The following is a 27,450-nucleotide window of genomic DNA, read 5'->3' on the forward strand; positions in this document are numbered from 1 at the left end:
GCAGCAAGTAGCAACACTAGTAGCTAGAAAGAGATGAGGTGTGAACAGTGAAGAGAATATTTGAGAGGTGGATATAAAGTCACGGGAAAGAAAGACATGAGAGGAGGGAATGAGTGCTTTTTGTTTTTGGGTTCAACTTTTGATAAAAAGTGAGCGATTTTTTGAATGTTTGGGAACTACAACGTGAGAAGATACAGCAAAATTTTTGTCTTTTCTGCAGCAACCGAGGTTCTTTTCATATATTTTCTTCCACTTTCTACACTTTACGGATTTTTAATAGATAAATTTGAAAATCATGCTGATCTTTTTTCAAATTTTAATGATGTTCTGCACTTTATACTGAAAGAAAAAAAAAATTAACTTGATATAATTATTTATCTGGGAAAGATTGATGCTATATTTAGCAAATCCGGAATAAAGATAGGGAATCAGAATAAATAACTTATTTATTAGAGGATGGGTCCACATAAATTTTGGACCAGGAGAAATTAGAACCGTATTCCTTAAAATGACGAAATTATCCCCCCGCTACAACTCCAATATCCCCAAAATACCCTCTCTGGAAATTTTGAAAAAAAAAAAAATGAAAACCTAAGCAAGCAGCCGCTGCCCAAAGGAAAATGATCGTACTCATCATCGATGTTGCACGTGCTGTCGCTGACATCACAGCTGCTCGTGCTCGTTTTCCACATCACAGCTGTTCGTGCTCGCGCTCGTCGTTGCCGTTTCTTCCTACGTCATGCACTCGTCGTCGTCCACGTATCATAGCAGCTCGTCACCGGCGGATCGGAGTCGCGCCCCTCGTCACCAATTGTCCCCGCATTTATTTATTAATGCAGTTGTTACTATTATTAATTATTTCTATTTTAGTTATTATTATAATAAATGTAAATTTAATAATGTTATTATTATTATTATTAATTACTATTTTAGTTGTTATTTTTATTTTTATTATTATAAAATTTATTATTGTCATTGTTGTTGTTATTAATTTTTTAATTATTACTATTACTTATTATTATTATTATCATCATCATCAAATAACAATAATTAACAAGGAGTATATTAGTAAATTAAAATAGTTCATTCCGATTTTAGGACAAAGTAAACACATCAATAGAAATTAAGCTCATTCCGATTCTCAATCCTATTTTTGTAACTCAAATAAACAATTTATTCTTATTTTCATTCATGATTTGGATTCCCGTCCATTTCATTCTGATTATTAATTAGTAAATACAAGATGAATGAGATCCAATAATTTATCCAAACTCTACTCACTGAGCTTGTAATGTGGCAATTATGTAGCCATGCTGCAACAATGTTTATGGAATAATAATTAGTATAGAGAATTTTTATCCCAAAAGATATAGATGATATTAATTTTGTAAGCTTGAAAATATATAGATATATATTCTTGCTGCAATTCATTTTCTAAATTAACAGCAAAGAAAATAAATAAATAAATAAATCATCCTGAATATTGTGTGTAAATTTTTACAATCTTGAAATAAATAAACTTCAATAAAACTAAAAATTTAAGTTTATGAGTTGATTTTCTTCCTGAATCCTGCATTCTATCAAGAGTTTTCCCTCCGGTACCTAACTCAACTATTCAATATTAAAATTTAAATATCAATTTATGGCATTTCTATTTGTTTTTATCATCAACTCGGGATAATAATTGTGCTTTATAACATAAAATACCAACAAAAATTATGCTAATTTTCAATTTGGCAGCCTCATTCGTACTTGGGGAGTAAATCAAACCAATATTGATAGCTTATCTGAAAATAAACTCATGCAAATTTGCTTCGTAACGTTACCTAATTTTTCAAATCATTAAGGTGCTTCAAACTATTTAGTAGAGGCTAAAAATGATACTACACCTCTGTAAAGGTCAAAGTGAAACCAACAAAACAAATGGTAGTGGAGGGCCATCTTCAACTTTTTCTCATTTTGGAATTGAATGCAAAATAAAAGCTTTCTGAATTTGGTGCCATGCCAAAAGACAAAGCCACCAGGCACTGGTGGTGTTTTTGAACAACCTGACATGCACTTGAAAACTGAACAATATCGGCCATTCTTGCAGCTTGTCCTTGTGTTTGAGCTCTTTGGATTCATTCCATTGATGGTTTATAGCATCCCACTTTTCTTGTTCAAAATATTTACACTTCCCATTTATTCAATCAAATATGTTAACAATAGTTTCTCCAAAATTCCCATCTGAGTCCAGTTCAGTCGTCGTCCAATTGATTTTTGGAGACACAGTCAGAATCTCGAGCACTTGACGGCCCCATGGAGATTGGACAGGCTTTTGATAAATTTTATAAAATGAAATATATATATATAATCGAAAAGAAACTTCAGCTTCTAGACCTCAACACAGAACTTTCACTCTCGTCTGTGAGTTGAGATAATTTTCTGAAATGATTCATACTCTGCTTTAGGCAATTTCCTTGCAGCAAAAGTTTCTGCAAACCCTATATTAAATGTCTTAGCGGCAATTAGAACATCAGAAAATAAAGAATGAATATTTTCTTTTGTATTGAAAAGGCATTAAAGCCACAAAATTAAAAATTTTACAGATTTTTTTTTTATTTTGATGTATATGTTAAACAACACTTTGGGGGAAAAAAAAAAAAGTGTACATGAATTTAATTTGAAAGAACGTAAAGAATTCCTACCAACTTCTCTATTCACACAAAAGAACTGGTCATTTAGGATGTGATTCTACAGCATCTACTGATCTTCTAATGGGGAGGACTGGGTTCTACAAAGGCGAACGGCTTCAATTAATGAATTTCCTTTCCCGGGCACGGGTAAGCTTACAGTTGCTTCCATTTTCATGTGAGGATGCAGTGGTGAGGGCATCAGTGGGTTATATCTACCGATTGTGTGAGGAGACGACCTAGATCTACTATAGCCAGCACTTGTTGGAGACAAGTTTAACTGCTCCAAAGCTCGGAACTGGAGTTGACAGGGATAGTCCCTTACACAGCCAATGCGGGGACCTGCTCCCGTTGTCCATTTGCAGGACAACTGCTTCCCCAACTGATATGACTTCATTCCTTTACGCGAATTTATCCTTTGGAGAATTGCTTCTTCAGGAACTGGTTCTACTTCATTTTCTGCATCTTCGTCATTTGACAACTCTTGCTTTGAATTTTTGATTTCTGGTTTAGAAACATATGCTCCTTCTACAGAACCAGGAACATTCATTTGAGATTCTACTGATGGGTTGTTGCTACTCGGCTTAAAAGCTGGAATGTTACTCTCTGGTCTTTCTAAATGCTCACTCCTTTTTTGTACTTCAATACTAGGCAATTTCATACTAAACTTCTGGAAACTGTCCAACTTTTGAAGTCCTTTCGAAGGAGTAGTTTCGTGTTTTGTTGAATCAGTTTTGTCTTGACTCAAGTCTTCGACATTGTTCTCTTCAGTCTCTAATTCGTCAAGGGCCTGAACCAAGTCCTCATCAGATGAGTGGTTCCTAATGTGCATACTATTTCTTTGTTTACCATCTGAGGCTTCTTCTGCATCTACTGGACTCATCTGCTTACATCAGAATGAACGCATTGTCAGAAAAAGCTCTTTTACTTCCCTCTATCGAGAAACTTACAAAAGAATTCGTATCTTTATATTTTTACCTTGACATCTGTGAGATCAACATTGTTCTCTTTAAGGAATGAGATAAAGTCATTGAAGTTTTGTTCTGTAGGGCGATAATGACCACTGTGAGGCCAAACTGCCTGTTGAAAAGCAGGGGAAAAAAAAAAAGTCATCAAAAGACACTATCTTGATAATTAAAGACAATAAGTTCAAGAAACACAAAGTTGAGATAAAATAACCAAAAAAAAAAAAAGATTACCTTAAGGACGCCACTTTCAACAACTAATCTCCCGGCAGCCGTTGTGGCTCCTCCAGCCAAGAAGCTGGAATGCTGAAATGTTCCTTTTCTTTTTTTGCCAACATACAAGGATTTTGTTGTGCTTAGGACAAAGATCCACTTAGAATCAATATCCACATTTGTGTCGAGGATCAACCCTGACTGCTTGTAAAAGAATTTTCCGTCCTTCACGATAACTTCATAAGGCTTTCTTTCCATCTGTAGATCAAAAGCAATTTATAAGTAAAGTTTTAAGCTATAAAAAATTTAGGATAAAGGATGACCAAGGAAAGAAATAGAGGCTTACCGGACCAAGATACTTGATGCACTGCTGATGAAGCTTCCATCGAGGGCATTTATCAACAAGATTTACTTCCCTCCCTTCCCCTATATCGACCCTGAATTTCAAACCAGTGAATCTACCATTAACTTAAAACCGTCACATAATTCAAATCGGTGAAGCAAAAAGGTTTCAGTTAAAGTGTCTTACCAGTAAAAGAAGGGTTCTCTACTATGACTATGAAGCCATTTATCATAATAGAAGTGTAGATTATGTCCATAACGATGCCGTGGGTCAATCTGTTTAACATTAGAAACAAAGCTTTTAAATCAGCAACAGAAAATGTAGAAGTGATTATACATACTAAATCCGTTTGCTAATAAAGTTTGAATTATCCAAATGACTTACTGCTTCGAGCCAGTGTTGTAAGGCAAGTTTTTGTGCTCTGTCATTCTTTGATAAACCTTTTCCAACCTGCAAAATCAAGGAAAACAATTAGATACCAGAAACAAAAAAATGCTTCCTTACACAAAATCATATATCTATGAGTTTGAAAGTTACCTTAGCAGCTCTGGTCCTGGCCCTTGACCAACGTGAAATGGCAGTTTCATTTTTCTCTATATCAAAGAACGATATAGAACTTCGCTTGAGTTCAGCGAAATCTAAGAGCTTCCACCTAGACCAATACAGGTTGTTGCATTAGAACAAGCTAAAAACATATAGAACTTTGTGAAAAATACCGGCAATATCAACAAATAATACACACCAGCTCTGCTCAACAATAACTGCACAATCAGCTAGCTTTCTCCTTGTTCGGAAGCTTTTGTATACTTTCTGCAATTTTATTGCAGCTTCATGCTTGGGGTTATTGGGATCCAAAATCGGAAATTGTTGGATTGTCTCCATAGAATCTTCTGACCTTGGAGATTGATTATCCATTTCGTTTACCTTTATTCTGATTGATCTAATGGACTCATCCTTTTCTTTGTCTGATGATAAAGATGATGTTCGAGAGATCATTGCCTCCAACTCACATTCTTTAAAACTAACCGATCTTTCTTTCACCATTTTCCCACAACCTAAGGATTTCAATATTGTTGGTTCCAAATCTTGACTATTGAAGCTCACAGATCGAACCGGCGTCTTCACTTCCTCATCTCCAAAGCAAATGGACTTTACAATGACTGATTCTAAACCACTTTCCACATCACTGTATTCCGCAAATGGGCACGAAACTGAAACTCCCATCAGCACTTATTTGTTTTAGATTCCTGTTCAAACAAACCAACAATACGTCAAATGACTCGTATGCCAATGAAACATGTAAACCAAAAAGGAAAAATTTTCCAGCTACCAAACACTAGATCAATTTTTCATATGAAAAATCAATGAAGAAACAAAACCGAATCCATAAAATCTATTTTGTTACTCAAAAATGCAATTACTGTCATTAAACAACGAAATGGATGTGTGAAAATGGAGAATATTCATGCAATAATGCTGACATGCAAACTTAATTTGATGAAACAAAACCATCAACAAACAGCAAAGATCTAGAAGAACCCATTAATCAAATCAAATTTTTTTACGAAAAGAACAAATGAATTACCATAAAAGATGAATCATAAACAAAAAACCAAAGCGAACCTCTTCAAAAAACATCACCAAGAACCCAACAAACAAATGCAATAATTCAATAAAAGAAAGAAGACATATTCACCATTTGCAGCAACTCTCCATGAAGCAAAACACAACAGAAAACACCAAGCAAGAAAAAGAAACAAAAAATGGTATTTTGCGTTGCCGCATGCATTACCTTGAATTGAGGATGGCTTGTAACTTATAAATGGCAAATGGATTCCGAGTCTAAAGGGTGAAGATTTTGGATATTTTTCCTTTTTTTTTTTTCCCTCTTTCTAAAAACAGAAGCTGAGTTTGAGCTTTTCAAGCTTGTATGTTAGAAAGATACCGTTGGTAACCTCGTCATTGTATTTTGATCGAGAGAAAAGAGTTATATAGAGGGACAAATAAACTGATGTGAGTCCCAGCTTCGGACACAACACACACGAAGAAGCAGGGAAAGAAAAAGAAAAAAAAAAAAAAGTGTTTTCTTTTTCTAAACACGTGGAGTGGACTGTGTGTAATAATCCCCATAATATATTTTTTGACCCATCACAAATAATTTTATAAAACTTTTTTATTTATTTGATTCATGGGAAGTAAGAAATTATATTCATCTCTGTTTATATAAAACAAAAAAGTATAATTAATTGATTGGTCATTTTATTAAATACTTTATCATAAAATTTTACTTTTATTTGGTATTCTCGACCCTTTTTTTAAGACAATTATTAATTTATATAAATATGTGCGTATATAACATGATTCAATAATATCTTACGACTCAAGTTGAAGTTTTGAATTAACCAAATAGTAGTTGTTCCTCATAAAGCAATCATCGTTGCTTACCAGATTATTAGTTTTCAATTATGCGTAATTAGACTTCAAAGATTGCTACGTATGTAGATTTCCTATATTACTAATTTTCATATTTAGAATTTATATAGATTTTATTGAAAGTAGGTATGAGAAATTTCTCATCAATTGAGGAATTAATGCTAAACACGAAGGTAGTTTGTGTAGCTAAAAATTTAATGTACGTAATTGTTTGTATTCTTGGTCAAGTAAAAGTTAGATAATAGATAGAATATTTTCTTGGAAAGTAATTAATATTAAATTTTCTTGAAAAAGTACAAGTTGAATTTTTCACTAGTCGTTGGTCAAGTGAGATTAGTTGACTTAATCTTAATTTATCGCAATGGCTTATGTCATAGGATATTTCTAGCGTCTAAGAGTAAACAGCACGGTAGCTTAACTTGCAAGCTTTTAATCTTAAGCTTAATTAAAATTAAGTCAAAATTTTTGTTTTTTTCATGTTTTTTGAAAAGTATAGGGCAGGCAAAATTTAGATCAATTTCTTAATTCTTTACCCCTTTCAAAATTAGAAACTACTAAAAAATTGTTCAATTAAGTTAATGGGGACAACTCTTTTAAGTATACTAATAAGCTTAACAATCAATAAAACGAAAAAAATATATATATATATGATTCTACCGATTTACCAACTTTCTGGGATATTTAGAAGTTTTTATTTTCTAAATGAGGATTAATTTAATTAGTTGAGTTGTTTTGATGATGGGCTTGTACACGTGGAGCGATGTAGATTGATATGATAAAAGAAAAGAATTTGTGAAATTGAAAGTTCAAAGCCATTGAAACTTCGGTGCATTTTTCACTAGAGACCCACAAGCTGACTTAGAGTATCTTACAGAGAGATGTAACAAAAGGTTCATATTTAATAAGTCAAAAGCTTGTCTCTTGTTAATGTTAATAAGCACTTGATTAAGGTAATTACTAGAATTTAATACAATAATATTATTTGTCTAAGCGTATATTAATTACACAACAATATTGATGTGATTGATATTTGGTGGGTTGTGTTTGGATGCATGCATTTTTGGTGTAGGTCACATTTTGGGGTACAATGCCTTGCACTAGCTGCTTAATTAACTAATCCCGAATAAATCCCAAAATAGGTAGGTGTATACAATCAATTTTTATTTAATTGTGCATTAATTTTAGAATATTTTGGAGTGTCCTATGTGTGTATTTTTCTTTAATATTTTTTATTATTATTTTTATAACAGTTTAAATAACAAAGGACAGTAAAAATTCGATAGTCAGCTTCATTAATTGTATGGTGTAATTAACATACATACCATGATTAAGACTTCTTAATTTTCTTGCATTCAAATAATTAACATCCATACCATGATTATATATGTAGTACACATAATATGGATTAAATTTAACTGTGTATACATGTAAAGTAAATTATACGCGTACTTAGAAATTTAATTAGTGTTTGCACCAAATGAAAAAAAAAAAATTATTTGAGTATAAAAATAATATATGTGTCGGAAGTATTATTAAAAGATTTTTGGTTACTTGGCAGCTTACTTCATAGATTCTTTTATGGATTCTTGATAGAGAAAAGTTAGACAAAGGGTTGATTCGTGATGAGGAAAAAAAGTTAAAAAATATTAAATATCCACCTTAGTCAATGAATCATGAAATGAGGATAGCTTTGTTTCTTTTTCTTTTTCTTTTTTAATTTGCTATTGTTCCTTTTTTATGTTTCAAAGCAATCAATTATATCCAATTGAATGTGAACCAACCACGAGAAGAGGTGCCGTCTATTTATAAAGAAATAATTAAGTAGACAACTTTTTATCGAATGAGACTATGTATTGGTTGAATAGTAAAGGTACTATGTACACACTCTATAGGGTCCGAGAGATGGTACTAATTACCGGAAAATAATATGATTAATTATCACATGAAATTATAAAGTAATCGATTTCTAATGGCCTAACTAAATATGGGTTAAGACTAACCTCAATCTTACTAATCACAATATCGCAACTTAAAATCAATGAAATAACAATGTTATGCAGCCATTTATTTTATATATGCTACGTGACTTACAGAAGACAACTAATTAAGCAAATTAACAATGGAGTAGTCTAAATATCATTATGATATTCTGGCCATAATCTATGGATGCCAACACATTGTTTTTTTTTTTTTCTTTTAGTTAATTTATCTAAAGCATAGAATAAAATCTTTAATTAAAGATAATATCACCTCTAAAATAAAAGCAAATAATGTAATCAAACCGTTGCATTTTGACCATAATCTAAGAATGCCAACAAATGTTTCTGTTTTTATTTCCTTGATTTATCCTGGGTAAAGAATAATATCGCCATTCAAGATATCTCGCCTCTAAAATATTAGTAAGAATCCCCATTGCCACCTCACTTTTGCCCATGGAAGAAAAGAAAAGAAAAGAACCTAGCATATTAATCTAGGGTTAGGGCAACTACTGTACGAAAAATGTGTTGTTAATATAAACTTTTCTAACTTTCCATACGCATTTCAAATTTATCATTACGAGTCTCAAATTTTAATCACGGATCTTAATTTATACGATATGTTATAAAAAAAAAAATAGAATTTTTTTAATAAATTATTTAAATGTATAGTGGAAAATAAAAGAAAATTATACTTCATATAAATTGTGGGATAGAATCCCTCAAAATCTATGATCTTTTTTTTTTTTTTTTTGAATTGAAATTTGAAGCACATCAAAGTCAAACTGGAGAAAGCAAATTATTTTAAGGAAATATTTAGCTTTTAAATGTAAAGAACAATAAATTAAAAAAAAAAATTAAGACATAACCTTGTCACTTACAACTGTCAATTTCAGATCTCCATGCAATATTTAGAGATGGGTACTTTGCACCGTACTTTGTAGAAGAAGAATTGTGGGGCTAAGGTATCATCTATGTCCACGTGTCAACTGTCAATTCAACCACGTGGCATTGCCCGTTATTTGTGATACAAAACGGACCTAACACAGAGACACTAAAATCCCTTGAAACAAGCGGAAAATTATATTGGTGTTCTTTGATTAGATTTGATGCAAATGCTATTAATATTTTAATTCATGATCAAGATTGAGGATTAGTATGGAGTTTAAAAATATTGTACGTCTTAATATATTTTTCAATACGTTGCATATGATTTTTGACGTTCGAGAAAATTATATAACATGTTAAAGAAACGAATTTTCAAAACGTACAGATGATCAAATTAGTATGATGTAATTTGTATCTTTTTATATTAAAAAAAAAGAAAAAAATAACATTATATATCATATATTATATTATTATTGAATAAATTTTGAGTCTCTTTTATTTTCTAAAAATATATAATCTTAAAAGAAAATGCCAACCTTGTAAATACAGCAAATTTCAACATCACTAGTGATGCTTCTAATACAGACAATAAAGATGGGTATTTGCGTATTAATGAAGCTCAAAATTCAAAGCTTCAATAGAAACATACGACGTGTCGTATGGTTAAGACACAAAAGTGATAGCATAACCGCCCGGCAGAGCTGGAGAGCACGCTGGCGAATTAAATAATGCCAGCTGTGTAGGTGTGACAAAATCCGAGTGACCGAAGACGCGCTTTTGCTTTTCGCAGCAGCAGCACCGACGTCAGTGAAGCGCATGTGCACCGTATGGCGTGCAGTTGCGGTGCACGGAATACAAATGCGCTGACGAAAAGACCGATTGAAAAAAGTCAGCGTTAACGGTTGACTTGTTGACGCCAGTCGGATTTGCCTTTTCAACATTTTTATTTGTTGGTCTTTATGTAATTAGCAATGGAGTAAACTTTAATTCAGTTTTAGATAGAATGACATTCAAAAGTGTAAATTTTTTTAATTCATCTTTATTTTTATTCGAGAGATGATGGTTAATGAAGTGTGTGTTGATAATTTTTATTTTTTTAATCTCCTTAACATTAGATAGGAATATATTGATGCTTTTACACTTTTATGGAGTAAATTAAATTTTATTTTTCCTTTTATTATTATTATTATTTTGGAAAAAGGCAAAAGAGCGAGTATTCACGATTTGAGAAAAAGAGGCTTTGAGAAAAATCATTTCCTAACAAAACTATTGCAAAGATCATTAGTTGAGATCAACGAGGATCAGAATTCAAATTGATATCATATCTCACACAATCGATAAGAAACTATTAATGGCCAAAAAAGTAGATTACATTTTATATAAAAGTATTAGTTATGTTCAATTTTTTTTTGGGGGTCATGGTAACAATTTTTTTTTTGGGTAATTGCACATGGTAATAAGCATTTAACAATAATAATAAAAAGTCATGTTCTAAGTTGGCCCAAATCTTCACATCTTTTTACTCTAACCAAAACCATATCTTTGAACTAATTATATCATGACTGGACCTTGGACTACACAAAATATATTGCCACCCTGTTTTTTTTTTTTTAAAAAAATTTTCTTTTTTATGTTACTTGTATTTTCTAATCCTAGTCCTTGATGCCAACTCTTGCTAGCTAGCTGGCTGGCTCCCACATTTCCAAGGCATTAATAGAAGCTTCATTTTTCAACAAGAGCGACAACAAATTAGAGCAAGAAAACGTTTCTCGTGGAGTCAATGGCGACGAAGTGTTATCATATTAGGTTGAGTTGAGAGCTGAGACCATTATTAAATGCAACATGGACTCGATTTTCTTACCGTATGGTTGGCTCGTTTAAGTGGGGGTTGTCGAACTTATACCATTCAAATTCAAAAATGGATACCGATAAAATATAAAAAGTATAAAAAACGTCACACTTGTAAAACGTATAAACACGGGGTCACGCTATAAATCTATCAGAATTGTAGGTTGGAATTCATTTTCATATAAATAGATATGCCGTATGCGTAAACGAACGAAATGATCAGTGTAAACATTTGAAAAATTTATCGATCGTCCAATATTTATTGTGTGTTGTTGAAATCACCACTTTCGAATTTAACTATAGCTGACTGTGAATCCACGCAAACTAGAAAAACAAAAACAAGAACAAAAACGCCTTTGAAGGGTCAAAAGGGTTGAAGTTTTGAGCAAGAAATGGCGAGAAAACTCGGTCCGGCGGAGAATCCTTTGAAATATGAAAGAGACCGACACATGGCCCACGGAAGAAAAAGAAAAGGCCGAATCAAAGGCCATCAACATCATAGGAGCTGCCCATCACCGTCCATTTGTTTCCCCAAGACGCGACGGACGGTGGCTGATGCATATTAATTTAAAACCTAGAAATCTGACTTCACTAATTCTGTCGCTTCGGTTCGGTGGTGGGTTTGCGCGTTAAGAGTGGCCATTTGCCATGCCATGCATTGACCTTCGCTATGCTTTGCTTTGCTTTTGCTGCACTCACAAAATAAATTCAGCATAAGCATTTAATTAAAAAAAATTTTAAATTGAAAGTGAAAGCCACTGAGATATTGAGTGAGACCTCTCTGTTTTTATATATTATACATTGAGTGATGCCACGCCATACCAAGGTAGTTTGATCTTGGATAGGTCTATATTACATTGCATCATATATACGTATGTTGCACCCACCACAAGTTTTTCTTTATTCAAAAATAATTTTTTTTATGACTAGTAATAACTTTACCATTATATATACTTTTATAAATTTTATGTACAACATTTTAAATTAAGACATGGGTTGTAAATATAACAATAAAATCGTTACCAATATTATTAATAAGTAAATCGTAAGATTGTGACGGTATAATATACACCTTATTCAACGTAGGTGCGTCTAAATTTTAATTATTAGGAAAGAATTATCCCATCTTTATTTGATGAATTTATTTACTCCCAATGCATATATTGCCAAAATTTTAGTTATTAGATGTATATTAATTGATTTAATAATGTGGTGCGAGCACTTGATGTATTCATAAGAAAATGGACCCAGTAATACTCTATTATTATAAACCAAACCATTAAACAAGATATTGACCAACTACCCACCCCTTCAAGTCTTAAGAACTTGTCAAGCAAGCTTGTTGAAATGACGTCTCAAAAACTCACACACCAAGTTTAGCTTGTCAATGAAGCAAATATCGAGTCAATTATCAAAACATGAGACAGAGAAGTGCAAAAGATAAAAAAGGGAAGGCAAAAGTTTCTTAAAATCCAATCAAAGAAATGGTCAGCCTCGTTTTTGCGTTATCCTTTTCGGTAACATACCCTTGCAAGTTTTTGATGTTGACAAACGAAAAATGATTTTACTTTTGTGGGAATTGGTGGAGACATATAGACAAGTTTTTTTTTTCCTTTTTTTTTTTTCGGAATTGTTATAAATTATAAATGTGTAACAATTTAGGATCTATTAAGACTCTAATGGTGCGTTTACTTGCCGGATTGGGGAATCAGAATTCAAAATCGAAATGATTGATGTTGTTTACTTGCCGGATCGGGGAATCAGAATTCATAATTGGAATGATTGATGGTGTTTACTTCGCAAATATGGAGAAGGAATCGGAATCGGAATCGGAATCAGAATGGTGGGGCCCATCACTATTTGAGAATGGGAAATGTGAAATTGATTCTCATGGGGTAGGTGGGAATGAGTCTCCCATTCTCGGAATTGACCATTTTGTCCTCCCCAAAATAAAAAATGCCTACTTTGTCCTCTTTTATAATTAATTAATATAATATTATAATTAATTAATTAATATATAAATATATTATTAACTATAATTATTAAAAATTATAGTTCTTGAATAAATAATCACAATAATTAATATATTATTATAGTTAATTAATTAATTATTATTAATTAATATATTAACATAATAATAATAATAATTATTTTTTGAATAAATAATCACAATAATTAATATTAATATTATTAGTTAATTAGTATACTATTATAATAATAATAATTATTATTATTATAATTAATTCATATATTATTATTAAATAAATAATATATTTATTACTAATAATTAATATATTAATATATTATTAACAATAATTATTTATAATTATAATTTTTGAATAAATAATCACAAAAATTAATATATTGTTTTAATTAAGTAATTAATATTAATATTAATATTATTAGTTAATATATTTTTATAATAATTTTTAATATAGTTATTATAATTAATTAAAAATTTTACAATTAATTAATATATTAGTTAATAATAATTATGACAATAATTCATTAAGTACTTTTTAGTAATTTGTTACAATCTAATTCATTCCGATTCCGATTCCAAGACAAAATAAACACATTAATGATAATTCAGTTCAATCCGATTTCGATTCTTACAGTTCAAGTAAACAACTTATTTTGATTCACATTTCTTATTCTCATTCCAACCTATTCCCATTCCTGTCCATTTCGATTCCAGCTCATTCCGATTCCAATTTAGTAAATGCAGCATAAATATATACATTTATAATATGGTTCGTAATATTTCTATTAAGATACTAGCTCGAACTACTGCTTTCAACATTATTTTGAGCACGAAATCACCATTAAACTACTATTAAAGTACAAGTTGGCATGAAAATGCTTTGCTAGTCTTTCTCCACCAACAAGCTTTTGACTTCCTCTTTTTGTACAAGTGTTTGACATTTTGTTCAACTTAATTACTTAAAACAAGTAGCTCGTTGCAGAATCAATTAATTTTCATACTGAGCATTTATTGAGTCTAAAATGGTGTTGACTTTGTTAATTGTAAAAAAGGTCAAGAAGGTGAAGTATAAAAACCAATTAATTTAAGTGCATGCCAGAGGTGAAACATTTAAAACAATTAATTTGTTGCAGAAAGCACATTTAGTAGTTGAATTGATCAAATTATATCGGCACGTATGTTTCTCTTATTTCATGTTTTCGTTTCATTTAATTTATCATCAAAATTATGCATGCATGTATGAACACAGTGACCAAAGGGGTTGAATGATGAGATGACACCAACAGCTATACAAAATTGAACAAAAAACAGAAACATGTTTTCTTTATCTTCAGTTGTACATGTTAATAAAAATGCTGTATAATTATCATGTTTCTGAATTCTGGTACATAGATTAGGTTTTGTAACTCGCTACAAGAATCTAATTGTAAGCCCACTTGCAACATGAACAGAAAAATAATTGGAGAAATATAAATGCACTATAGGTACCTTATATATGAAGCAAAAAACAGAAACATGTTTAGTACTTTGCTAAATAAAAATGCTAATAATGTTTCTAATCAGGGCAATTAATCAGAATATGGATCCAAGGAAAACCCACCAGCCTCGTCAAGTACAAATAATGGAAAAACAAAACGATCATACAATTAGGGAAGCATGTGGCCTATCACATGATTGTTTAATTTCTAAGCTTGAGTTTCAAATTTTCTAGCCATGCTTGAACAAATTATGTTAACTAATGTATTATATATAAGTTAAAGATACACGTTAAGAGAGATTCTCGGTGTCGAGGGTCTTAAAAGAGATGAAAATCTTATCATATATCATATGCTTTTAATTTTGATCACTGGATTTATTTTACCCAACAACTGATTTTTCTAACCTAAATTTGGTGGGAAATCAGAACGTACGGCGGTTGAAAGGTTTCACAAGCAAATATGTTTTGCTTCAAGTTCAAGCGCAGGCTTCAATTAAAGAAGATATATAGCTAAGGTCAACACTCATTCCTGATAAAACCATACCTACTGAGAAAGCTGGCATCGATCTTTACATGCATATATTACAATTAAATTAAACCCACCAACCATCTGCTCCTCCAAATGGATAGCATTAGCATTAACAATTTTTTTTTTTTGGTATCGTATTATTAAATGTGCATGGTTGATCTTCACAAACTTGAAAAGAGGATGCTTCCTTGATCATTTGATTGCTCAGATTTACATATATTATAGCATCAAACACTTCTCTTTCTCCCTTTCTCACACGTCACACTTCATTTTGTGTGTCGGTTATTTTTGTGTGTTACTTAATAATTATCAATCCCACTCTCGTACTAACTTTTAGGGATGCAAAAAATTTTATCAACAAGTACAAATGCCCATAAAAAATATTCACTCGTAGGTATTAATTAGTTCAATTGTTAACATTTTTTTAGAGTAGCACATACTCTTAATGAAACGAATATAATTAAGTAGTACTAATGAATTTGAGATATTTGAATTTAACGTTACATAAATGCTTAACAATATTATAACGTCAGCACCTTCAAAAAACACAAATTTAACTTAATATATATATATATATATATTGAGCTAGTTACCTTACATTATTATGTAAGGTACATAATTCTTCCACAGCCGTTTGATGAAAATTCAATGGTTGTGGAAATAATATGATTTAATTATTTTATATTTTCATAACCGTTAAATTTTCATTAAATGGTTGTGAAAAAATTATGTCAATTATATAATAATAATGTAAGGTACTTCAAGCCATATATATTTAGTGTATAGATGGTACACAACGTTGTATTGACTAAATCTACTAGACCACTTGTTTGAATTCTTTTTGTTCATTCTCAATTTCAAACCAATACAAGTCAAAATCTTCACAACCGTATTACTTTTGTATCGAGTTTGAGCCCATGTGACCGTTTCAACAGCAGAAATTAATAAAAAAACAAAGATAACACTTGTAAAGATGAAGCTGTTGTCCTTCATTTGACAGGATGTCTTTCTTGGATTCTGTATACCCAAAAAGAACTCAAAAATTGCAAAACCAATGGCAGTAGTAGCAGCTGAAAATTTGCAACAAATGCTCGCATTCACACTTTGGTCTATGGGCAGACACACATGCACACAAATTATGGAATTAAATTAAAAGCAGTAGGAGTGCTAGCTAGCATATGGCCTGGTAGTACTACGGAAGATCAGATCTGGCATTTAATTCTACAAATTGGTTCAATAAATTGGGCATGGAGGCACATGAAAATTATAAAACAATGTTTAAGATTTAGTTCCCCTCGAGATTTCTCCAGCATGTAAGTCAAAGCCTATTAGCTGTCCAAGCCCCTTGGTGTATAATCATTTGCTCCCACACAATCCTAGAAATTTGTGGACGCATGCAAGTTCAGCCCAATTTTTCGGAACAAATTTTTGAAGCCCAATTTGATGACAATGTCCAGCTTTTGGGTTTGTATTGGTGTAATACATGTTACCTTTCAACTTCATCCCTTTCCTTCTAGTTCTCTCATGCACATAGTGAGAAGATTTTCTTCTGAATATTTTCAGTATAGACCTAGATATATGAATTCACCATAACAAAGTTGATCTAAGCAAGTCCGGACACATTCATAAACTCTGCCGTGTGAAGCATTTAAAATAGTGTAAGTCAATAATATGGATGGTGTTGTGGTAGTCGGATAGTTCAACCTGAATATTAAATATGTTGTGTCACTTGTTCAATAAATGGGTCGAATAAAATCCATTAATACCAATTTCTGAACTCAACACAAGCATAACTCGAATGGAGCCTATTGCAATCATTCTAATAGACCTTTTGAGTAATCAGAAGAAATTCTGGAGCGTTAAGCCTATCTTTTAACTCCTAGCAATCACAAGGTTCCAAAGTTTTCATTTGACCCTAGCATCTTCTTTACATTCAAAACTAATATATATGAAAAACTACTTGTAAGAAAGAAATTCCTCCCCAACACAAAATGAAAAAAGGGAAAACGTTATGGTTGAGTACAAATTTTTCATAGTCTTATTTCAAAGCTGTCTAATGGCATACAGTATAAGTTACAGAAGCAGCAAGCTGAAATTATACACCAAAAAGCCGCATGAACAAACTAAAGACAAGTACTAATCTGACACCAATCCAGCTACATATTCATCGATAGTATTATAAATAAATCAACCCACGAATGAGATATGCAGTTACATCGAATCATCAGACTCATCAGAGTCGCTTCTTGCAGGTGCTCCAGTGTTAGCTCCAGCCTCCGCAATATCAGGTTGCTTTAGTTGAGGTGAAGGTGCATCCTTCCTGTTTGCATGACGTGCATTCCCATCACCTTCTTCTTCTTGCTCGTTCACTTCAGGATGTAAGCCATTCAGTCAAGGAACACTTGAATTATAACTTAAAGTACGTATAAAATATTCAATCAAGAAACATTAAGACAGTAAAAACATCTATATCATTTAAATCACAAAAAACCTAAATCCCCTCTACGATCAATTACACAATAGTATCACATCTTAGCAATGATGAGTTGTTCCGTCATTCATGCGATGCCCATTTTCAGTGACATGATTTCAATTTTTTTAAGCAAATGATCTATACCAATAATACCAGGACCTGATGCACTCAAATTGGTTATTGAACATCTTAATCATCTGGAGGAGAAAGAAAAACGTGATATGCCTAACCCAACAAAATATCACAAGATCTATGAAATATGCTCAATGCCCCCAACAAGAATGATACTTCATAATTTCACCATTAGGATAAGTCACAGCATGAAAATCAAACTTTGGCCAACAATGGTGATGGTCTCTATAACTTGGCTAGGAATCTATATACTCTGTATTTGTAACAACATCCAGGGTTTCCCAGACCTATAAATTTTCTTGATGAAAAACATTTTTTCAATTTTCCGTTGCTAAACAACTATGCTGAAATTAGATTTAAATTTAAGGATATCTGCATTTTCGACTGTTGCACCGGTCATGATGTTCAACAAATCTTTCTCGACGCGCTGTACGAGTTCAGGCTGAAAAAGGTAACAACACCAAAAATCAGTTAAAAATTTTGATGGAAAGAAACAAAAGGTAATGCTGCACTATAGCCACATCAGCTTTATATCAAGCCACGCCAAACTAATCAAAAACTTCTAAATTATGTTTCCAGTAAAGGTCAAGTTTTTACGAACTATATAAAAGATGAACATTTCCACTGAAATTACATACATCCGATAAGAGAACACTGCATTAGTTGGCAATTTATTCCCCAGACAGAGAAACAGTTTTATTTTGTGTTTTACTTCTTTATTTATTATTAGAAAATAGGGCAATAATCAACAAATTGTTAAAAAAGTAAGGAGAAGTTGTACATTGAGATCCGGCTCCCTTCGAAATCTTCGCTTACGAGCATCCCTCATTGGAGGGGTAAGACCATGTCTGTACTCCACCGCATCTGGAGTAGAGTCACCTGGCTCTCTAACCATAATCATCTGTATAACCCCAATGGTTAATCCAGTTCCATTAAGAATGACGAAAACATGTGTTTGATCATATTGAATAGAAGATCTTCACAAGGCCCGTACCTGGCCAATGTCTGCAGTTTTAACTAGAGCCCAGTCATCATAAGTTTTGAATGACTCCACAACACAAGGAAGATCCATGAGAGATACTGGAAAATGGTCATTGCCTATGACAAACGTGCCACTCCTCCCGTCCTCTGGAGAAAATCCAAGTTAACAGATATGCCAAGACAATAGGTGAAACAATTAGTTCTGCGAATATTATGCTTCAAAAAAAAAATAATAAATAAAATAAAATTCTTCCAATTGTCTCACTGCTTCTATTATAACTAATTTGTGGGGAATAAAAGATCATTGAAAATTGCAAGCACAAATTTGTTCAAAGGAAAAATAAAATGAAAAGGCATACTATACATTAACGATGATATTTTCCAGTTGTGACAGCCCAAGGACAAAAAGGAGGCAAGCAGCGAAATTGTACTAGAATTAGAGATATACTATATCAATGAAAATGATTGAATGGTGCAATATCTCCTTCTTACTGGATTATACTCAGCATTAATTAAAGAGTGCTTCCTTACAAACCGCAGGGATTATTCAAACAATTCAAGGAAAGAATAACATGTACTTACCACAAAAAGACAAATCCAGTGATTTGTCCTCTTCTGAAGACTCATTTTCACTCAAAAGGCAATCTATCCGCTCGGCAACTGAAGGCGGAACTCGCAATATGAACTGCTCCTCCATCAATGCCTACAAAAACCAATGCCTCAATCAACCAAAATGAAATCTTCAACCAAGTCCACAAACAATAATTCTCTTCAATACTCAGATGCATATTTCCTACTTAATCAGATTACTTTTATCACTAGATCTGACCAACTACTCTTACCCCTTCATTTTGACATCAATAAAAACTCACTTAGGCATTTCATCAAACAACTTACCTAAAATACTTTAATCTATCAAGAAAACAAAAAATAATAATAATAAAAGAACATAACCTCATTATTCCTTCATTAAACATATATCTACACAAACTGGAGCATTAAGCATATATCTACGCAAATTGAAGCATGGGTTTGCTTCATCAATTCGGAGCTTAAGATTAGAGCATGAAAGGATCAAAATTTACAACTTAATCACTGTTCATCGATGCTAATTAAATGGACAAAAAATTGAATAAATAGAAAATACTTGGACCGAATCAACTGCAAAATCACGATTCAAGATGCAAAGAATGGGGAAAAAAAGAAGTAAGATTAATAAAGATACGGGAAGCAAAATTAGTGATGGAATAGAAAGATTTGTGGATTACTTTTAAAATAAAAATTGTTCATGGATTACAAGCATGGGAAAAATTCTAAGCAAAAAGGGAATTGAAATTAAACTATAGAAATAATTATGATAATAAATATTTAAAAATTGTAATTACCCGGTTAAATTTGTTGCCGGAGAAGAAGAAGAGACGTGGGAGTTGCATATATATGTTTCCAATAGGCGGTGACGTGGCAGAATTTTTGAATATTCATGCGCATTTTTTGACATCATAACATTAATTTTAATGTTTAATATCTACACATATATATATACACACACACGAAATTGTTGCAAGGGCCAATATTGGTAATTTATCAATGTATTCATTTTTTACGTCACATAAAATATTATCCAAAAATAAAACAAAAAGCTACTTAACTGATTTCAAAAACTATTTCTAAAATACACAAACATATTTATATAATTAAAAAGGGGATAAGCATAATTAAAAAAGAATAATAATCAGCATTTTTTTATTTAAATAAATCCAAATCAAACAGAAACAATACTCATCTTTAAATAAGGGTGCGCACCGTTCGGTTCGGATCGAAATTAAGTAAAATCGATTTAAATTGATTATTTTATAAAAAGAATCGAATAAAAACCGAACTCAATAAGAATTGAACTTAAACGAATATTTTTAAATCAGTTCGGTTTTTTTGATTCTGGACCTATTTTGAATTTTCTAAATTTTTAGTTTGTTGGCCCTCATGAATGTCATAATTTTTTTCAACAATTAATTCATCCTAATTTCATTATAAATATTAACAATAAATACAAAGTATTCAAAATATATTTTATCATTAATATCTTAGTAACTACTAATAAAGTATTCACTGCTCACAAAATATGAAATATTAAGATTTTAAAATACATAAATAAACTTCAATACTCCATTTATATAAACATAATGTTATAAAGACAAATAAAAATAACAATAATGATTCAATTCTTTGGTTTAATTTTTCGATTCAATTGAGTGAACCGAATATCAAACCGGTATTTTAGTTTTTTTATTTATAAATAATATATTTCAATTTTTTAAAAATTAAAACCGAATTAGAACCGTACCGTCGATTAGATTGGGTTTTTTTTAAGAATACTGTTTTTTTGGCCCAGTCCTATCCTTAAAAGGGCGGTGTCTACTTATCTAGCGTCGCTAGCCCTAGCTGTCAGTTTACTCTTTCTTTATACGCAACAAGGCAAAAGCAAAACTCCCAAAAGCCAAAAGCACGGCACAGCCCTCTGGTAAGTTCCCAAACATCCCAAAACCCTAATATCATTTTCGCGTCTTTTGTTGAATATCATGTAAATTTTGCTTTCTTTTTAACTTTTTTTTTTATTGGGTGTGAGGATAATTCGTCTTATAACTGTAGCACTTAGTGAAACCGTGCAGATTGGACGTTTTCGTTTCTTAAACAATGAGAGGAAGAAGTTACACGCCGTCGCCGCCGCCAAGGGGTAGTGGTGGCGGGTACGGCCGTAGAGGACGGAGCCCTAGCCCAAGAGGCCGTTATGGTGGTGGGCGTGGGAGAGATTTGCCTACTAGCCTTCTTGTTCGTAATCTTCGCCATGATTGCAGGTAATGATTCTTTTTCTTTTTTCTTTTTAAACTAGTTTAGTATTTTATTGGTTAAGATATTTTGTCTAAATGTTTTAGAAACTAGTTCACTAGTTGATTGAATGGAAAAGGTGTGGCTTGTATATGAATGTGAAAGTGTTACTTTTTGGAGAAGTGATTTTTAATAAGATTGGTTCTGCACGAAACTACATCTATGCTAGAATTATTCATGTATAAAGTGCGTTTGAGTAAAATGACTATGCAGAAGGAACTCCTTGAGTGTAGCTGGCTTCAACCCCCAAAAAAAATTAAAGGCTTGTGGAAATGCACCTAATGCAGAGCTTGGAGGCCATTGACGTATGATCCTGTTGATAATGAAATATTAACATGACTTTCTGTTGCTTATAAAACATCTCTACTGCTATAAGCGATGTAGAAACTTTTTGAAGAACATACGAAAATCTAGGACCTAGATCAAGATAAATCTTTCATAAAGTGTAGGTCAAATGGTTATTTGCATGTATTAAACAAAATATGTAGTTTACAGTAATAACTACTAAAGGTTTCTGATTTGGAGAATATTGGAAGCGGGAGAGTTTAATATTTGTTTAATAGTTAATTTTATGTCAAACAGTTAAGAAGCATTTTAAAACCCTACTTGGTGCCATAGGTAGGTTTCTCAGTATTTTGAAAGAGCAATAGCATGCTTCCTATGTAGTATTCCAATCTTTTTCATGCCCACTGATCATCTAATGGATGAATGCTGAAAATTGGGAGATTACTTTGGAGGATTGATATTGCTCTCTTGAAAAGGTTCCTTTTGTTTTCTTTGTGGACATCTAGTCCACACATGTATCTTCGATCTTTTTGCTTCAGTAATACCTTTTTTCTTTCTTTCAACTGTGGCTACACAAAATAACCATATAGAAACTTTTACCACAACAATAACTAAAGTGGTTAGCCATGTCTGAGCTTCATGCATAATATAATTCTTACTCTATTGATGGATGCGAGTTACTAGAGACTGAAATTTATACAAAATCTAGATGTCTAGATAAGGAATGGTAGTGTTTATTACATATTGTTTATGATATAAAACTTGTTTCGATTGGCTCTATTTCCCAACTTGTGTTGTATGCGTATTCTAACACAGGTTGGCACAAGCATGTAGCACTTATCTAGTTAGTATGACTCTCTGTGCCATAAAATAGTGCCTTGTGGTGTTGCCTCTCATTACAAGTAGATATAATCCAGTGGGAAACATTTGGCCCCCATTTGATGAGTGACAAGAAGCATAATTACATTACACAAATGACAAATGCATTATGAATTTGACCTTGTCTATGGAATGGTATATCTTAATAAAAAATGAAGTTGGTTCTGTTTGAACTGTCCAACCTCTAGTTTTGGTGGATGAATACGGCATTGACTCTTATTGTAAAAGATGAATACAAGATAGGTAAGTAGTATGTGTTCATTCTAGTGACACACTGACTAGTGTCTTAGCTGGGAATGCATACTCAGCTATTTTTAGAGTCATTTCTTAAAATAATTTTTTTGAGTAACATTTCATTTGCTTTTCTTGTGCTGTCTGTAGGCCAGAAGATATTCGCAGGCCATTTGAGCAGTTTGGAGCAATCAAGGACATTTACTTGCCAAGGGATTATTATTCTGGGTGAGCAGATAGCTACAGCCTTAAAAAGTTTGAAGTATCTTTGATAACTGCCTTATTTTGTTTACTTAAAACTATTGTCAGTTTTATCATGAAGTTGAGGAAATTCTTGGTAAAATTTTCAGAATAATTGTTGGTTTCGTGAAGAAATAGTAGTTATGATGTCAGGGTTCGTTTTCTGGATCTTTATACCCGGGATTACTATTTTTTATCGTGATCTTTGAAAATGCACTTTTTATGGGATTCATATAATTGTGATTCATGTGGTTTGTGCCCTTCTCTTTTTGTTAAAAAAATCATCTTTAACACCATCTTTTAGAAAGTTGCGTTTTGAAAGAGTTTGACAAAGTTTGAAAGCATGTTTGTTGAGTTGTTACTGAACAGCCTACCAAGCACCTGCCTCATTGTAATCTGTGTCTTGGCATTCCTTCATGATGTACTCTATTTTAATTATTAGTTGGGTGCGATAATTGAAGTTGCTGGGATTTAACAGTGCTATTAAAGTTTTGAAGACATCATTCAAGTATTTAGAGTTCTTTTGAAGATGATGTTAATGGTAGTGAAGATTTGAAGGAAGTTGGGTTTGAATACATTGTGAAGATGTTCCAAGTCTTGAGGAATTTCAAGTCCACTTAAAACTGACACTTGCAAGGTTAGCAGGCAAGTGCTTGCTTTTTAATGCTTATCATGACCTTCCATATTCCTGGGGATTGTTTTGGCAGTTTCAATTTGCAAAGGTTTATGGTGTGCTCAACACCCGTCATAATCTTTTTCTCTGTTGTTGGCTTTGTAATAACTGTTTGTCTCAGCCTTTGTTTTAACATCAAAATTTTGCAGGGAACCTCGTGGTTTTGGGTTTATCCAATTTGTAGAACCTGATGATGCTGCAGAGGCCAAACGTCACATGGATGGTCAGGTTCTTCTTGGCCGGGAGTTGACTGTTGTGTTTGCTGAGGAGAATAGGAAGAAGCCATCTGATATGAGAGCAAGGGAGCGGGGAAGGTGAGTTTTATGCTACTTTTGCAGGGTATTTTGGATGAATTTGCTTTTGGCCTGAGGTTTGACTCATTTCTTTATTAAATTTATAGTGATGCATTTGGATATTTTTCAAAAATTTATAGATGCCTGCTGTGATTGTGCTAGGTGGAAGGGTACATTGTTAAATATGTCTTCCCGACATTTAAAAAATCTTGTTGATCACTAATTTGATGGCCCCTTCTTCAAGTGGACCTTACATGTAGTTTACATCTGGTGACATTCATACCAGCTGCCATTTTTGGATTATGGACATTATATGCTCTGTGATGAAGATTTGTTTTTTATTGAGTAGAACTAATTATTCAAAATATAATGAGAATAAAACCAACAATTTGCTAATGTATGTCCTAAAATCGTATTTAATATCCTTTGGTCAATGTGAAAGGTAATCAATTAAGATGCATGGCTACCATTTGTTGCATTCAGACGTTTTTCTTTTATCATTTTTTTTGGAAATAAATATTACTAAGTTGCTGCTGGCTTTCACTTTGCAGGGGTCGATTTCGTAGACGTTCCCCGCCTCCTCGTTATTCTCGTTCCCCACCTCCACGTTATGCAAGATCTCCCTCCTACGGTCGTGATTATTCTCCTCCACCCCGACGCAGGAATTACTCCAGGTGTGAAATATGTTAACCTTGTTTTTCATTTGAAGTTGGATCTGTTGGGTTCTACTGTTTTGGGTTTTATAGCACAAATGAATGCACAACATATTTGCCTTTCTCTAGCCTAAACTTTTCTTTTGCAAGTAATATTGTTACTTGTAACTGCTTGCAAATGAATTAATTTTTCTTAATTTATCTGCTCTCTAAATCATTTGTTTCAAAAATGCCGGGCACAAATGAATGCACAACATTTTTGCCTTTCTCTAGCCTAAAGTTTTTGTTTGCAAGTAATGTTTTCACTTGTAACTGCTTGCAAATGAATTAATTTTCCTTAATTTATCTGCTCTTCAAATCATTTGTTTAAAAAATGCTAGGCAATTGATGCCTTCTTGGCTTTTGTGCTATTCTTGTTTGAATCCCTATTTGTTTTTACCTTTCCTTCTGTTTTATTATTGTTTATATCTTGGTTTTTCATAGCTTAAAACTTGCTTGAGCCAAGTGTCTAGAGACGTCTAACGTATTTATCTGGCCTATTCGGAGGTAGATCTGTTTCACCTCATGGTCAGAACTATAGCCGAGAGAGATCATACTCGCGTTCTCCAGCTTACGACGGGCCCAGAGGCCGAAGTAGAAGTCCCCACAGAGGCCAACGTCAGAGCTGGAGCCCAAGCAGAAGCCGGACCCCGAAACGTAACCACAGCGTGAGCAGAAGCCGAAGCCGGAGTCCGAGACGGGAGTACTCAGGTGAACGCAATGGAGACAGGCCCCCTAGTCAGTGACCCATTAGGAGAGAACCAGTTATTTTTTGAAGTTTATGATTCTGAAGCGGGTGATGTATCGTTGGACAAAATTGGATTTAGATCCCCAAGTCAGTAATTCATTGGAAGAGAACCACATTTTGTTTGAAGCTTATGTTCTGAAACAGGTAATGTATTGTTGGATGAAATTGGATTGAGATCTTGGCGACATATAGGTTGAACTCTGTAGATTACTTCTTTGTTGTTGCAGTTTATTCTGATATGCAAATAGTCCCCGTGCTGATTTGAAAAGCAATTGAGTTTTTCAAAATTTACAGGCTTGAATATTTAGGATTTCTCTACCTTTTACAGTTAATGAATGCAAGGTACATCTCCTCACAAATTGAGTTATGGGTACCACTTAGGCCCACAACCAATAGAGAGGGCTGTACCTTACGGTAATTGCAAGGTAGCGTAGCAGCTCCCGAATAATATTTATGCCTGCTTCATTTTCTCGCAAGTCATATGCCTACGGTAAAAGCTGTCCTGCAATAAGGCTTGAGGGCTTTCTCCATTGCCAATTTCGGTGGGTATCTGCAGGGCCCCATTTGAACAAAGGGTTTTTGACAGAAAGGATGCTCCTTTTTTGACGTTTGTTTCCACAACATTTCACTTTACAGCCAAGCGTGGAGCTTGGTTTCTGACCTTTTTTGAATTATGAATATTTGCTTCAACTTGGGGTTTGGTTTCTGTTTTTGATTTACGCCTTTTTTTTTTAAAAAAAAAAATAGTAATAATTGTGAGTGCTTTTGTCTGGCCATCTTGTGACAATTGGTTCTTTTGACCTGACCCACCAAGCAAAAGTTTTGTAAAATAAAAAAAAGAGCCTATGTGTTCACAAAGGTGGAGCAATGTGCATGTGGGGGGCGCGTTCTCTTTTCATTGAAGTCTATTAAAACTTGAAAGGAATTATAAAAATATCCCAAAGTGCCATGCATTTTGCTCTTTTTCCTCTCTTTAGTCTTTTATGTGATGACCGAGAATTAAGCCACAAAGTCATGCATCATACCAAAGCTTGTGATAAAATGCCTATATTATTTATTGTGTGGGTGTCAAGTTCGCTTATCATGCAATAAAAGATACAACCACGTCCGCTTGTCCTAAAACGTAAATTTGATGATGGTTGATAAATGTCATCGCTAAATGATTTACGCATTGTTTTATAATCAAATAACATTGTTCGGTCTTTGAAATTTGCGGATCATATTCGCAACTTTGGTACCAAATAAAAAAATAAAAAGAATATACTATATATCCTATCCATTTGTAGCCAAGAAACCCCTAACATTTCAAAAAAAAAAAGGTGAGTTATTTGAACCCATGAAAATATTTTTTTTACCCATTTATTTAAAAAATTTAATGTTAAAATTTAAAAAATTACACCTATTTTAACCCCAAATATGCCCTCATATTGTTTTTATTTAGTAAAAGCAGGTTTATTTAGTGAACGTGATTTCCATTTTTTTTCTACTAATTTTCTTTCCCGTATAACGAATTTCAATTACTCCTTTAGAATGAAATATTGTTGAACTTGTCTATTTTAATTATTGATATTAAAGTAATTTTTTTTTCTTCTCTAGGCCCGCCTATTTTAAT

The 27,450-nt window shown here is 32.7% G+C and overlaps 3 protein-coding genes across 5 annotated transcripts; 1 reads left to right on the forward strand and 2 right to left on the reverse strand.

Moving 5' to 3' along the window:
• Nucleotides 1-2,667: 2,667 nt before the first annotated feature.
• LOC18051452 (IQ domain-containing protein IQM2) lies at nucleotides 2,668-6,137 on the reverse strand. The gene is made up of 9 exons (XM_006445574.2): nucleotides 5,986-6,137; nucleotides 4,936-5,440; nucleotides 4,731-4,845; nucleotides 4,578-4,643; nucleotides 4,380-4,468; nucleotides 4,197-4,287; nucleotides 3,872-4,108; nucleotides 3,651-3,752; nucleotides 2,668-3,555 (listed from the first exon to the last, which is right to left on the reverse strand). The coding sequence occupies exons 2-9, from the start codon at nucleotides 5,415-5,417 to the stop codon at nucleotides 2,743-2,745; spliced, it is 1,995 nt and encodes a 664-aa protein (XP_006445637.1). The 5' UTR covers nucleotides 5,418-5,440; nucleotides 5,986-6,137; the 3' UTR covers nucleotides 2,668-2,742.
• An 11,185-nt stretch (nucleotides 6,138-17,322) lies between these two features.
• LOC18051453 (transcription initiation factor TFIID subunit 7) lies at nucleotides 17,323-20,402 on the reverse strand. Its single transcript, XM_006445575.2, has 6 exons — nucleotides 20,300-20,402; nucleotides 19,497-19,617; nucleotides 18,928-19,061; nucleotides 18,715-18,834; nucleotides 18,306-18,375; nucleotides 17,323-17,706 (listed from the first exon to the last, which is right to left on the reverse strand). The coding sequence occupies exons 1-6, from the start codon at nucleotides 20,345-20,347 to the stop codon at nucleotides 17,540-17,542; spliced, it is 660 nt and encodes a 219-aa protein (XP_006445638.1). The 5' UTR covers nucleotides 20,348-20,402; the 3' UTR covers nucleotides 17,323-17,539.
• Nucleotides 20,403-21,331: 929 nt separating this feature from the next.
• On the forward strand, nucleotides 21,332-26,528 carry LOC18051454 (serine/arginine-rich SC35-like splicing factor SCL33). Of its 3 annotated transcripts, none has more exons than XM_006445576.2 (6): nucleotides 21,332-21,432; nucleotides 21,581-21,766; nucleotides 23,343-23,420; nucleotides 24,255-24,419; nucleotides 24,950-25,072; nucleotides 25,602-26,528. In XM_006445576.2, the coding sequence occupies exons 2-6, from the start codon at nucleotides 21,606-21,608 to the stop codon at nucleotides 25,834-25,836; spliced, it is 762 nt and encodes a 253-aa protein (XP_006445639.1). In that variant the 5' UTR covers nucleotides 21,332-21,432; nucleotides 21,581-21,605; the 3' UTR covers nucleotides 25,837-26,528. The 3 variants fall into 3 exon arrangements, with proteins under 3 accessions (XP_006445639.1, XP_024045970.1, XP_024045971.1); XM_024190202.1 differs by having other exon boundaries at nucleotides 21,340-21,432; nucleotides 21,568-21,766; XM_024190203.1 differs by having other exon boundaries at nucleotides 21,342-21,432; nucleotides 21,561-21,766.
• Nucleotides 26,529-27,450: the final 922 nt, after the last annotated feature.

This window comes from Citrus clementina, unplaced genomic scaffold (genome assembly GCF_000493195.1).
Source record: "Citrus clementina cultivar Clemenules unplaced genomic scaffold, Citrus_clementina_v1.0 scaffold_2, whole genome shotgun sequence".
Classification (NCBI taxonomy): domain Eukaryota; kingdom Viridiplantae; phylum Streptophyta; class Magnoliopsida; order Sapindales; family Rutaceae; genus Citrus; species Citrus x clementina.